Source organism: Dendrobates tinctorius, unplaced genomic scaffold (genome assembly GCF_039654945.1).
Source record: "Dendrobates tinctorius isolate UK_male_01 unplaced genomic scaffold, ASM3965494v1 ptg000029l, whole genome shotgun sequence".
Classification (NCBI taxonomy): domain Eukaryota; kingdom Metazoa; phylum Chordata; class Amphibia; order Anura; family Dendrobatidae; genus Dendrobates; species Dendrobates tinctorius.
The window spans coordinates 22,626,705-22,642,019 of NW_027361697.1; the positions used below are offsets into that span (position 1 = coordinate 22,626,705).

A 15,315-nucleotide genomic window follows, 5' to 3' on the forward strand; every position below is an offset into this window, starting at 1 on the left:
ACGGACAGACGATGACACAGTGATGGTAGAAACGGACACATGGATGACACACTGATGGTAAAAACGGACACATGATGACACACTGATGGTAGAAACGGACAGACGATGACACAGTGATGGTACAAACACACACATGGATGACACACTGATGGTAGAAGCGGACAGACGATGACACACTGATGGTAAAAACGGACACACGGATGGCACAGTGATAGAACACAGTGATGGCACCATACTGGTTTTTCATATATGTGTTTTCTACAGATGTGTGACTCCGGCCTTAACTGATACTCCATCAGGGAGCTTGTTCTGCCTATATTACTGGAGAGCTAATAGCTCTTATCTCTCTTTTCTGAGCTCCTCTTACCTGATTTACAACCACAGACCACATTCAAATTCCATGTGCAGCACGGTGGCTCAGTGGTTAGCACTGTAGCTCTGTGGTCCTGGGATCAAATCCCACCAAGAACAACATCTGCAAGGAGTTTGTATGTTCTCCCTGTATTTTTGTGAGTTTCCTCCATTTTTCTGCCATATTCCAAAGACGTACTGATAGGGAATTTAGATTGTGAGCCCCAATGGGGACAGTGATTATAATGTTTGTAAAGCGCTGCGGAATATGATAGTGCTCTATAAGCAAAGCATAATAGATAAATAAAGTGCAATTAAACCCAGCGCCTGTAAAAGCTTAACAGTGCCAAACTTTTATTGAAACCCATTTGCAAAAAGTATTTTTCACCCCAAGTACATGGATTTAAAAAAAAAAAAAAATTGTGTGTGTGTGTGTGTGTGTGTGTGTGTGTGTGTGTGTATATATATACATATATATATATATATATGTGTATATATTTTTATGGTCCATGCATCCTAGATACCGATCTTATATAATTGGTGTGTAAGCTGCCATAGTAACTAGGTCCACTAGGTGGCGATAGTAGGCCTCCTGCCAGCCTGCTGACAGCTGCTGTAACAGTATGGGACAGTACAGGCTCATTGTCAGACCCCACCCCGGGGAGAGCTACAGCCAGCCCCCTTCTTTTCCTCTCTGCAGCTTGGAGTGTCCCAGAGCCGGAGATGTATGAAACTTCAGCCCAGTGGGAACTGACAACTGGCAGTAGGAGCTGGACAGCCTGTGCCTGAGAGCTGTGGGTAAGGGAGCCACTGGGCAAGCAATGACACTGGTGTAACAGTAGTGATCAGTGCATGGTAGGGCTGCTCCCAGCATCTGGCTGCTGCCGCTGCTCTCACTGTGCTGCTGTGGATGGGATTCACCTCTTCTGATGTTTGCACTGCTTATTGCACCCTCCGTGCAGTTGTCACTCATTCTGCACAGTTGTGTGTGATCTAGAGTGAGTGTCGGTGTGTGCCCGTCAGTGTGTGCCCGTCGGTGTGTGCCCGTCGGTGTGTGCCCGTCGGTGTGTGCCCGTCAGTGTGTGCCCGTCAGTGCCCGTCGGTGTGTGCCCGTCAGTGTGTGCCCGTCGGTGTGTGCCTGTCGGTGTGTGCCCGTCAGTGTGTGCCCATGTTCTGCGCTCTGTCCTGCTAGGAGCCAGGGGTGGGATATGTCAGCAGGATGTTTTCAGATTCAAGTTTTCTTCTCTTTCCTTCCCAGGCTGCAGAAGGCTCCGGCGTAGAAAAATAAGATAACAAACAAGGGGGGAAACTTATCAGTGCACTGCAGGAATCGTAAGGAAAACCCCACAAGGACGACATGAGGGCTGCGCGGTTTCTCGGTGCGTGTCTTCTCCTCTGCTGGCGAGCGTCCTATGCAGGTAATGACAATTGTCAGCTTCTGTGCAAGATATCAAAAACCTCAAACTGTGTTGTGGCCTCTGCAGCTCTGAATGCTTTGTGCACCACGGTGTCCATGATTACAGTAGGATACACGACGAGCCCTATTACAGCGCGTGGTACCAAGTGACAAGTTCGGCTCTGCTGCATCTGAGTGTACTCTCTATAGCAAAGTCAGCCGTGTTCAACTCTGAGGATGGTGGAGAGCCGCATTCAACTAAAAGTAACATGATAATGATGGCAAAACACCAATCTTGGCGTGGGTTTGTAGGACAAGGGCTTAACATGTAGGACAGGATTCGTTTTAATGTAGATGTCATATTGAAGCAAGCGCATAACCCACAGTTCCGATGATGAGCCACACAATGGGGGGCGTCGCGAGCCGCTGGCTACTAAACTATACAAATTAAATGGATTATAGGTTTGTTGTATATTTTGACATTAATTCTGTTTTCCCAAATTTGGTTTCTGGTAATCAATTATGGGGGGCACAGTAACTCTACATTCCCACAATGAGTTTTTATTGAGTTTTTTACGCTGCATATTTTCAAAAAAATGCATGCAACCTTGCATTTAATGGGTGCAGAAAGTCTGCAACATCAAAAACTCGCCAAAAACTCATCATGGGAATATAGCCTAAGTGTGTAAGCATGCATATCAATGCAGTATATAGGTGATCGGTGGAGATCGACCGCTGGGATCCGCACTGATCGGCGTAACAGATCCCTGTGAGAATAGACTGGCAGTGCCCATGCTCGACCGCTTCTCGGAGCTGTCGAGAGCTGCTTTGGCTTTTTCCGACAGCCTTCTAGAGAATGAATGGAGTGGTGATCAAGAATCCAACCGATGTGATGTAGATAAATGTTGTCTGATCTGCTGATCGCTGAGGTCCTGGTGGTGGAGCACCCACCAATCAGCAAGGTGTCACCTACCTTACATATAGGTGCTAACTTGTTTTCTCTGGACAATCCCTTTGATTTCATCCATATGCTGCAGTTTTTGTAGCGCAGAGACCACTGGGAAATCTTTCACATTTGTATCATTGTCGGTTTCTTTTGCGGAAACGACATTTTTGGTACATATTTTACCCATTCATTTCAATGAGGACTTGTAAATCCACACGATAAACCTCTGACATGGTTCTGTTGCCTTTTTGGTGTATTTCTGCAACAAAAAAAGCTGCTAAAAATGCATGAAAAAGTGCGGACAATTTTAGATACAAGACGCTGCGGATTTCAGTTTTGGAAATCTACGTGTCCGATCCGCACCTAATACGTGACGTATTGGATTGTACGAGGAACGCTTTGTATCGGCTGATTTCTCATATGATCATTATGTCTTATTCACAGTGCAGCACAAGTGACAGCCGGCCCGTTATCGGTACACTGGGGAATGATAGTTGTGCATTAGCTGAGCCCGATGCAGCACAGATTGGTTACCTCCATTATTAACCGATTTATGGACCGCTACAATCCTGCTCAATTAACTAGTCAATCAGGGGTTTCTTCTGGAAGGTAATGCTGGAACTAGTGGTTCTACAAAGGTTGCCGGTGTTAGACGAGTTCAGTATTATGCAGCATACCTGACCAGCACAGCGAGCAGCATTCAGGGGGTTAATAAGTCCATATGGCGTGATGTAATGCGGATTGGTTAGTGTATGTTAATTACTGTATACCGCAACACACACAAACTGCACAATGACATCCTGGTGGGAACGCTCGTGTGCCGCTAGTGTCGCCCTGCAAGCTCATTGTTGTTCCCAGAAGAGAAGGTGGTCTTTATCCCAATAAAGTTATAAGGAAATTGGATATAAATGTAGTCATTACAGTGGAATAAATCCTCCGTCATCTTTCACCTGTTTCATATAAGACGTTTGTGTTCTCCCGAGTGCAACAGGTGGCGGCACGCACCGTCTCCATGTGCCACAGCTGTTCTTAATAGTACCATCTCCCAGAGCATCACTGCCCTGTATCTCATTGCATTACAGGGTATGGCTTCCTTCTTGTTATATGTTCCCAAGAGATGCCGAGCGCTGATCTACAAATTGTCCCAAGCTTACTTGTGGTATCTTACGCATTGATGCTATGGGTGGGCTGCAACTAACCTGAAAGAAAAGCCAGGTTTAGAAATACCATATTGTTATCTTCTTTGATTACAAATATTTTGATAACGACTTAGGCAGGATTGGTAACACTTGTATGAAACAAACCTGCTTATTCTAATGTCTTTTTTCCTTGTTCTTCTTTTCCTCCCTTTTCTCCTTCCTTTTCTACTTTTTCTTTGTTTCCTCCTTCTTTTTTTCCTTTTCTTGTTTTACTCCTTCTTTTTCCCCTTTTTTCTTGTTTTCCTCCTTTTTTTTTCTTCTTCCTTTTCTTCTCCTCTCTTATTATTGATTTGGTATAAAGGCATGTGATCTCTGCAATGCTGAGCACTTGCAAGACATTAACCCCTTACTGCCATAGGACGTACTATTACGCCGATGTCTTTATCCCCTGCTTTGATGTGGGCTCCAGCGGTGAGTCCACCTCAAAGGTGGAACATGTCAGCTGTTTTGAACATCTGACGTGTGCCTGCAGTAGCCGCGGGTGGAATTACGATCCGCCCTCGTCTATTAACTAGTTAATAGTTAAATGTCGCTGTCAAACTCTGACAGCGGCATTTAACATGCGCTTCCAGCCATCGGGCCGGAAATACGCTCACTGGTGACCCGCGTCATGTGATCGCGTGTCACCGGTGTGTTGGCATGACAACCATAGGTCTCCTTGAGACCTCTCTGGTTGTTGATGCCGGTGGTCGGCGCTCATAGAAAGTCTGCAATTCTGCTACATAGAGGCAATATGTAGCAGAGCCGATCGGACTATGGCAGCTTATAGCCTCCCATTGAGGCTATTGAAGAATGCCAAAAGTAAAAAAAAAAAGTTTTAAAAATATAAAAAAAATTAAAAATAAAAAAGTTCAAATCAACCCCTTTCGCCCCATTTTAAATAAAATGATAAAAAAAATCAAACATACACATGTTTGGTATCGCTGCGTTCAGAATCACCTGATCTATCAATAAAAAAAAGATTAACCTGATCGCTAAACGGCGTAGAGAGAAAAAAATTCAAAACGCCAGAATTACGTTTTTTTTTGTCGCCATGACATTACATTAAAATACAATAATGGCCAATCAAAATAATGTATCTGCATCAAAATGGTATCATTAAAAATGACAGCTTGGCGCACAAAAAATAAGCCCTCACCCAACCCCAGAATCACGAAAAATGGAGACGCTACGGGTCTTGGAAAATGGCACAAATTTTTTTTTTTTTTTTTATAGCAAAGTTTGGAATTTTTTTCAAGACTTAGATAAAAAAGAACCTAGACATGTTCGGTGTCTATGAGCTCGTAATGACCTGGAGAATCATAATGGCAGGTCAGTTTTAGCATTTAGTGAACTTAGCAAAAATGCCAAACAAAAAACAAGTGTGGGATTGTAATTTCACCGCACTTGGAATTTTTTCCCTGTTTATTAGTACACGACATGGTAAAACCAATGGTGTCGTTCAAAAGTACAACTCGTCCTGCAAAAAATAAGCCCTCACACGGCCATATTGATGGAAAAAATAAAGTTCTGGCTCTGGGAATAAGGGAAGCAAAAACGCAAAACCAGAAAAAGCCCCGGTCATTAAGGGGTTAAAGATTTGATGGATACATCTTAGATTCCCAAAAATGTTTGTTTTTTATTTTTAATTTCTCAGGTCATGTTCACAAGCAGCGTTTTTGCTGCATTTTTTTTTTCACCTCCCGCAGTCAAAACACTGCGTTCAAAACACCGGTTTTCTACGGCATTTTCACAGCGTTTTTGACACTTTTTTTGCATTGCGTTTTGGTTGCAGATTACATGTCTGCAATATATTTTTAATAAAGTTTTTATTCACCAAAAAGGCTACAAAAACCTTTGTTGCTTTTATTTTTCAACTTTCTCGTTGCTTTCTATGAGTGAAAAAACCTCGAAAGAATTGACATGCTGCAGATTTCAAAACGCTGTCGTTGTCAAATTCAGTCAGACAAAAAAAAAATGTGCATGAGATTTCTGAAATCTCATAGCTTTTGCCGGTACTGTAAAACACTGCTTATTGTTTTTATAAAAAATTCTGCAAAAAAAAAAACCCCTGCAAAATGCTGCATGTGAATACAGCCTCATTAATGCAGGCATGCAGATCCTTAAATGCAGATTTGGTACAGGCTGTGGCAGTTTTGTTGGGTTTATCAGAAATATCCGTGTACATCTAAAGTTTATAAAATTTCTGGTCACTTTTTTTTTTCCTAATTCAGTTGAAACACTAAGGCTATGTGCACACGGTGCGGATTCTGCTGCAGATCCGCAGCGTTTCTTGCCCTGCGGGTCCGCAGCAGTTTCTGCTGTGTTGTACAGTACCATTCTTTGCAATGCTAAAATCAAGAACGCTGTGCACATGCTGCGGATTTTTCCGCGGGTTACAACCCGCAGCATGTCAATTCTTTGTGCGGATTCTGCTGCGGTTTCACACCTTCCCCATTGTGAGATGTGAAACCGCAGGCTAATCTGCAGGTAAACCGCAGGTATTTTGACCTGCGGATTTTTCAAAATCCGCGCCGAAAAATCCGCAGCACTTCCAACTACGTGTGCACATAGCCTTATGTGCCATCTTTCCGCATTCAGCTGGAGAATAGAGCTAGTGCCCAGCAGAACCTCACCCCGTCACTGCCCAGAAGCAGAACCCACTGGCACGCTCAGAGATAGGCGAGGGCTTTCTGTCACAGCACATGATGTTATTGACTTCTGGTTTAATGAGTGTCATTAACCTAATAGCGATACCATGCACATTATATTATGCTTATGATGTCTTCCCGTGTTTGCTCGGTCAGTTGTTAGTGATGTCACGTAGTGATCTGTCATGTTATCAACTGGAGCGTCCAGATTTAGAATTCAATTACCTTTCCTAATAGACATAATATGACCGTAAATCGTGTGATATTGTAGTGTATTGTCTTGTACTACCTTTACAATTGATGACAAAGTGGTCCGTAATCTATCTTTTGAATTATTTCAGCTGCTCATTGATAATTCACTTTTCAAATATAATTTATTTATACTTCAAGGAATTGTCAAATTTAAAGAGGCTGACTGGTCTGCAGTCCTGACATGTCTGCTCTAATTAATCTGTCTCCATGAATTAATAATATTGAATATTTTCTTAAAATACCCCCATTATTTCAATTTGAAATTTATGAATACGTCGACAAATACTGGTTACCTTTAACCTTGTTGAAGGGGCATTTTCCCAAATAGTCTGGCACGCTCAATGTTGATTGATCAGTGTAAGAATGGGCAGGGACCCTCCCCTGAGTGTGTGCGGGGACCCTCCCCTGAGTGTGTGCGGGGACCCTCCCCTAAGTGTGTGCGGGGACCCTCTTCCTAAGTGTGTGTGTGTGGACCCTCACCTGAGTGTGTGCGGGGACCCTCTCCCTGAGTGTGTGCGGGGACCCTCTCCCTGAGTGTGTGCGGGGACCCTCCCCTGAGTGTGTGCGGGGACCCTCTCCCTGAGTGTGTGCGGGGACCCTCTCCCTGAGTGTGTACGGGGACCCTCTCCCTGAGTGTGTGCGGGGACCCTCTCCCTGAGTGTGTGCGGGGACCCTCTCCCTGAGTGTGTGCGGGGACCCTCTCCCTGAGTGTGTACGGGGACCCTCTCCCTGAGTGTGTGCGGGGACCCTCTCCCTGAGTGTGTGCGGGGACCCTCTCCCTGAGTGTGTGCGGGGACCCTCTCCCTGAGTGTGTGCGGGGACCCTCTCCCTGAGTGTGTGCGGGGACCCTCTCCCTGAGTGTGTGCGGGGACCCTCTCCCTGAGTGTGTGCAGTAACACACTCCTAACTGGTGATGCCCTGTTGACAGTTCATAGATTTTCAGGAAGAATATCAAAGGAATAACGCAGTGCAGAATTCTAAGAAAAGATGATACATTTACGGTGTTTATGAAACAGAACTTGTCATTAAAATATTCTGTAACTAACCATCTATAAAATTCATGTTAATTAGATGCCAAAAGCTTGTTGATTATCTCCGCACGCCTTTATAATCGGTCCTTGACATTTTCCTGCTCGCTATGATAATGAGAATACTTGAGTCCGCAGTGGAGAACTGAGTCCACTGCTTTCCCCACTCACCGAGAGAACACAGCTCTCTGTTTTGATTGACAGCCTCGCTGAAATGCGGTCACGTGTTACTATGCTGATGTGACTAAGGCTTAGCAGAGCGGTTTACAATGAGAATATGCGGGGGGTTAGAAAATACATGTTTATGAGACGGTGGTAGAAGGGTGAATGAAGATAAAAAAAAAAAAAGATTGCCTACATATTAAGGCTAGGCGTGTTGTTAGTGGTTTAGGGGGGTTCTGTGGTGTGCCAGGTTCCCTATAAAGTAGACCCGTCAAGTGAGCAGACAAGTCCTCTTTAAAGAAAATCTGTCACCAGGATTTTGCTGCCCCATCTATGAGCGGAATAAAGTAGGGACAGACAGACTGATTCTAGCGTTGTGTTACTTGGTTGCCTTCTTGCCGTCGTTTTACTAAAACATTTATTTTATCTGCTGCAGCCCTGCTATTCTTCTCAATGATAAGATCCTGCTATACCGTCCTCAATAGTCACAAGCGCTGGCAATCCCAACCCCCACTATTTCTGCCTATGCACAGTGTAGGTGGAAAGCTGTCAATCAATGGCGTGAGCAGGCTTATACAGAGCTCAGCATTGAGAAGACTAGCAAAGCTGCAGCAGATGAAACAGTAAGTGCCCAGTAAGTGACTCAGTGCTGGATTCTGGGTCTCTGCCCCTTTTTATAGTTCCCTCAGACTGGGATGCATAAACCTGATGACCAATTCCTTTTATCAATCTCTTGGGGGGTCCCTTTGCTTGCAGCTGATTTACAATGCAGTACATTATGGTTCTCCTGTCCATGTGCTTCTTTCAGATTAACCTTGAAGTTGTTTGTTGCTTGTAATGTTTTCTTTAGTTGTTTTTATCCTTTTCACAGTATTTATTGTATTGTAGATGAATTGTATAAAGCTCTCCATGCAGTAACGGTACTGATGCTGCTTTCTGCTGTGTGCTCAGTCAGCCCCTGTGCAGACTGCACTTCAGGCTCTTATCTTGTTGGCTGCTTGGTCTTGTGACAGTAATTATAATATCTGTTCTAAATCTAGACAGTCATTCAAAAAACAGATCTTCACGAATGCACAGACATATTTCATCATCAGCAAAATGAATTTACTTCTCAATTACAGCAGTGCCAGGCTGAAAATATCTTACAGATTTCTATATGTAATTTAAAGGGGTTGTCCACTACTGTTATATTGATCTTCAAGATTGGTCTTCAATATCAGATCACCAAGCACCTGCACCAATCAGATGTTATCCCCCCCCCCCCCCCCCGGTGATTGCGGGATGTAAACATTGTAACAAGTGGAATAGCAGAGCTCCATACGCTTCTTAGTGGCCACTCCTGGTACTGCAGATCACCTTCTATCTTTCTCATGCAGCGAACTTAAATGTCTCCTCATGTCACCTCTGCAACCTGTCAACAATGACCGGGGACTGAGAGTGGAGCTAAGCTCATTTTGTTATTTTTAGCCTTGGGAATTAAACAGTTATTACTGGAAGACCCCTCTAAAACGTTGAAAAAGGCTACCATTTACTTTCTTTACTAGGGAGCCTCACCAGTTCCGCTGTTTTGCATGGCATAGAAAGCTTCAAGTAACCTTTTTTTTTTCGTAATTGATGTAAAATGCTGTATCTTTTTTTTTTTTTTATCTTAAATGCATTACCCAAAAAATCACTGAGACATGGCAGTGGAAACCTGGCATATGGATGAGCCGTTAAGGGATAGGGATCAGGCAGAGACATTTTTGAATGTTATAGACCGACTTACATGCCCAGTTCCCAATCTATCAATACAGGACTGTATTCCGAAAGGTGGCAGACAGTGTGTGTGCGGCCGGGCACATTGACTTTTTAAAAGTTTCCCTTCTTTTTTACCGTGCTTGCCAATGCATACGCACTGTTTGAGGCAGCTGGCATCACTACCCTGTCTAATGCATTTCCAAGCAATACTAAAATCATATTTGTAATTTATCATTTGGAATAATACTAAAAAAAAAAAAAAACAGAATCTTTCTCCATGCGTCAAAACAAAAGCTATTGTTTTGGTTACATCGAGTTGAGCATTGGCCGTTCTAGCTGTCACGTATGGATGCAGCACCTGTGATCCTCAAATCTGACAGGTTGAAATGAGACAGAAATTACGCAATAGACGACATGCATTCCCCGGGCATCATTTACCGGAGTGAGTCACACCGGAGTGTGGGCCAAAGGTACAGCAACCCCGGCTGCCAGACAGAGGATCTGATGGCAGATAAGAACCAATTGCCCGTTTATAAAATTGCTTATAAAAGAAAACACACCGACTTGGACACAATACTTTGTGACACATCGCTGTCGTCTTTCCAGAATTTCTGCCCTTTCCGTACAAAGCAATTACGCAATACTTGGCTGTTTAGTAAAATGCAAAGTGCTTGCCCAGTTGCTCTTACTAATATGTTACTTTTTTAATGAAGTCATATTTAGTAAGATGTTTTATGCAATTAAGGATATGACTTTGGCACCATTTTAGGTGCGTACAGGCCGGACAGCATTGAAATGATATTTACCTTCACATTAACCCATATCTGCGGATAAATAGCCTTTTTCCAATTTGTCAGGTACCCTTTAAAGTTAATTATACACATTTGACTTTATATATGAAATATAGTATACAGTGAGCAAATAGTCTGTCTAAACGGTGTACATATACAGTTGCATATGTGTCATAGACTGCCATAAAAAATATATTTTTATTCCGCGGTAGAGGTTTTTTGTGTATCAAGGCATTGAAAAATGAAGTTGACCATAGTACAAATGGGGCTGTAGGATCCAGCATACCATCGTATACCCAAAGGGCACCCTCTTTATCCTACTGTACATTTGCCCAATAAAACCTATGAACAACCCAATGACTCAAGACAGTGTGTCTTTAAGGGGTTCTGTCAATATACGGCTTCAGGAGAGCACCATTCCTCTGCCACCTGGCTTCCTCTTTGCGGGGGACACTGTGCTCCTGATGATTGGCAGTTAGGGTGCTTTCACACTGCTTTCAAACACTTGTTCAGTGACCCCATAAGGTCTTCCGTCCAAACCCCCAGCAAAACAAGGTTTGGACGTATATGCCAACTGGCCATCGACTATAATAGACCCAACGTGCGCTCTGCCGTGCTTCATTTTTGGGTGTGTACGCCTACTCTAGGCGGACACTAAGTTATAGTAGACTGCGTCCTGGTGTCCATCTCCAGTAGGCATATATGAACGAAAATGAAGCACAGCAGAGCACACGCTCACTGTGTTAGCACCATTATAGTCTATGGCCCCATCGGCGCATACTTCCAAATCCTGTTTTGTGGGGGGGTCAGATGCAAGCCCCGACGGGGTCATCGCGAGGTGAAACGCAATGTGAAAGCACCATTAGAACTAGCAGCTTGGATGAGCTAGTGGCCCAAACTGTTCAGGTACTGATGCTGTAAGCATAGGAGCACAATACATTGATGGATTCAGTGATCCAGCCAACTTCAGAGCATCTCTTGCAAGCTCTATAGCTAAAAGCTTGTAAGCGCTGCACTCCTTACCTAGGAGACACTACACTGATGACAGACTGTAACGGAGGCTATTAACTATGGAAAGAAGTACTAAACAATTAAATGAAAAGTGCCTCCATTTTTTAGAACTGAAAAGATTTTTAACAAAAGCAAATTGGAAAGTTGCTTGTTTTTACAAACACTTTTGCAATTTTAACTATTTATGATGTTGGGAAAACCCTTTTAAGAAAAGGTGGATTTTGCTATACTTTCCCAGCAGGATTTAGATATTTTTTCCATTGCAAATTAAGTGCACAGTTTTACTTGTTGACCCCTCATATCTTTAAATAGTAACTTCAAATCTATCTTAAGCATCAGTGACCCAGTACTGATTTTACGACTGTCATCCACTGCTGAACATTTTGAGAAGATAATGTTGAATTGAAGCATAAATTACTTACAATTTTGGATAAAGTTGAAAATGGCTCCAATTGTAAAGGGGCTCATACACATTAGAAAAGTTTTGTTACGATCACTGACTTTGGCAGGTTGGGGCAACAATCTGACTAGTAAGGGGGGTCTTCAGTCATTCCCCTGATGTGAAAGAGAAAAGATGTTCAACCTGCCCAAGGCTAAAGTCGTTGCTCAAGATTATTAAAAAATGAGCTAAGGGCAGGAAATGTGTTAAAATAATAACTATTCAGTCCTATGCCACTTCAGTATCACTACTCAGGTCTTTCCCGCCACAGAGACATCATGACCATCATTCACCTGACTACTGCAGCCAAATCCATGGGTCTGTGGTAATTTTCCATACCTGCTAGGATCACTATTACAGATCTGTTCACATATGAAATGCGATCGTCCTGTCTAAAGAGGCTATTAAATGACCACAGATCAGGAAACATGTTGGCAAGTTGTTTAATGCTGCACAGAGTAAATGTGCCCTTAAGACCAGGATGCCCATTACACTAACAGACAAACCCACCAATATCATTGGTCTTTACCTACATTCTAATGTCTCTTCCTTGATATCGTCCTGTTTTGAACTGCTGATCCTTTTGTTCTCGGCAAGATATTTGCCTTCAGAGGAGTCTGGCAGAGAGCACAGGAGTGGGGCAGAGCAAGTATAGGGGTGTCGGGAAAATCCGCTTCTGGCCGAACCATCATTCGACCCACAGCTATCTACTATGTATAGCGCACCTTAAGCTGACAATCTCGTACATTAGACTTATGTTGGCCGAACCCATCAATATCGACAGGTTCAACCGACTAATCTACTGTATATGTGGGTGCTGGCCAACTAATGGTCGAGAGAGATGTCAATCAGGCGTGTCCAATTTCTGATTGCCGAGTGCATTGTTCTCCCTTAGATAAACCGCCAGCCGAAGTGTCAATCAGCATCTTTCTTCTAGAGAACAAAGGAGCGCTCTCCTGAACGAGTGCTCCTGTGTATGGGAAAGCCGGCAGAGATGGCTATCACCCAAATGTTATTTTGGCCAACAGCCATCTAATGGCCATCTAATGTGTATGGCTAACTTTACGCCTACTTCGACATATAACACATATGACCATTCAGTACAAAGACTTGGCTTAGTTGCTATTGATTTCTGTGTAAGGCTCCACATCATCTCTAAAAAGTTAATGTTTGACCACTACAGGTATAATTTCACTTTGTTTAACCAACCAATTCACCCTCCCAAACTATCAGCAGCAAGATCCATGAGAACTTAGCATCAAAGGGAGTTATCAAAGCTAAGTGTTGGACATTAGAGTGTGAAAGCAATGTTTACTTGTCAGAGGAGAAGGTTATACATAGTGATTAATGTGCAGGTCCATCAATGGGCAGACTTGTGGCTTGGAGGTTACAGAGAATTTTCTAACATCTGGGTGGTTGAGAGATTGTTTGAAGAACCTGGGGAAGGCAGCACCGTGACACAGGGAAACAGTCAGCATTTGTGTTGCCTATACACTAGAGTCTTCTTATTTATTACTGTAGGGCATTATATTTAGGTTTTACATTTTTAGCTGACATACAAAATAAAGCAAGTAAAATCTGAAGTATGAGTAAAGCGTGCAGTTTTAATTTACTAATTTATGACTGACTTAACCATACTGTACTAGAAGTTTTATAATGAGAAAATTTTCAATTTCAGTAGTAATAGAAACAATGCATCAAAGGGAAGCCATCATCAGAAAATTACCTGTTTTATTAAGTCAGGTTGTTGTATTATGAATTTTGTATTAAATTGGCAATATTTAGTTTGTGTTTTTTCATATCACAGTCTTTATTAACAACAAAGCAAAATCAGTAATCTTGCAATTTTTACAGTGGCCTCTTTAGGCCTGTTTCACACATCAGTTTTTTTCGTCAGTTAAAATCCGCTAAAATGGCGGACAACGGATCCGTTCCTGTACTGACCACAACATTTGGCACCAGACCGTTGTTTTAACGGATCCGGCGAAGGAAGAATTTTAAAGGAACCGCTGCAGAGAGAGAGAGAGAGAGAGAATTTTTTTCAGGCACCAGAACTGAGTTCAAGGGTTAAATTTCCGACACAGGTATTTCTCCCGGGCATGCGCAATAGAAAATGCGGATCCGGCCGGGGAAAAAAGTTTCATTGTCCGTCCTGTCCGCTCAGCGGACAGCAAAATCTTGGTGGATCCGTAAAAAAACTGATCGAACAGATGACCATCCGTCAAGATCCGCCGTTAATACAAGTCAATGGGGAAAAAAACGGATTCGCCAAAAAAATGGCAGATCCGTTTTTTTGCAAAACGGCGGATTTTGACTGATGGGGAAAAAACGGATGTGTGAAACAGGCCTTAGATGCAATCTTCTGTAGTTTTGAATAGCGTTTTAAGCCTTTTTTAGCAGGCTCCTTATCATCTGAGACAGGATTGCACAGACAGATAACACCCCGATACACAACTAATAATTCACCAATGACAATAGGGGATATCAACCTAAAGACCCCTTTACATTTAGCGATGCACCAGCGATCCCGACCACGATATTACCCGGTCAGGATCGCTGGTGCATCGCTAAATGGTTGCTAGTGAGCTGCCAAACAGGCAGATCTCACTAGCGACGCAGCGATGCTCGGCAGTCGCTCTTACCTTTCATACGCGGCGAGGTTGTCCGTCTTCAGCCTGCGTCCACGACTCGCTCATCGGCACCAGCAGGAAGCCGACGACGAGAAATGGACCAGGCCGATCTCGTGCGATCAGCGATAACCAGCGGGGGAGCCGGTAGGAGATGAGTATCACATGTAGCAATATCGCTAGCAATATCGCTGCTGCGTCACAAAATCGGTGACGCTTTAGCGATATTGCTAGCAATATCGCTATGTGTGAAGCCCCCACTCTGCTCTCCCTCCCTTCACGATGTTCTTTACATACCCTCATTAGACACTTTAAACAACAGATAGGGTCGGGGTCTGACTATTGAGGATAATTGTGATGAGCAAAGCAGGATTTAGTGCTCCAATGTTGAATAGCAAGGCCTTTTAGTATGATAATGAGATAAGGCCCAAAACAGAACTTCAAAGCTTGAGAAGGAGCCATGCCAGCATGGGGCAGGAAGGGGCCTGGGGGCTTCAATTAGCATATACCTGTCAGCTACACACAGAAATACACATCCATTGTCTCTCCCAGCCGCCCTGACTCCATCCTAGGATCATGGATTATGAGCACATCTTTTGAGTTATGGACTCATGGAAAATATCCGAGTGACCCTGAGGAAATCGCGCATCTGTCAGTGCGACTCCTGAGTTGGTGAGGGCTCTGGGACCTGAGATATAGAGAATGGCCCTCCACAGCAACCCAGTGGGGCCATGTTTGCTCTCCAC

The 15,315-nt window shown here is 43.5% G+C and overlaps 1 protein-coding gene across 3 annotated transcripts in view; it reads left to right on the plus strand.

Moving 5' to 3' along the window:
- Positions 1–1,018: 1,018 nt before the first annotated feature.
- Positions 1,019–15,315, plus strand: part of TGFBR3 (transforming growth factor beta receptor 3) — a 258,572-nt gene continuing 244,275 nt past the window's right edge. For all 3 annotated transcript variants that reach the window (XM_073571472.1, XM_073571473.1, XM_073571474.1), the window contains exons 1-2: positions 1,019–1,149; positions 1,610–1,769. In XM_073571472.1, coding sequence (XP_073427573.1) covers positions 1,709–1,769 — 61 coding nt within the window. In that variant the 5' untranslated portion in view covers positions 1,019–1,149; positions 1,610–1,708. The remainder of the gene's footprint in view (positions 1,150–1,609; positions 1,770–15,315) is intronic.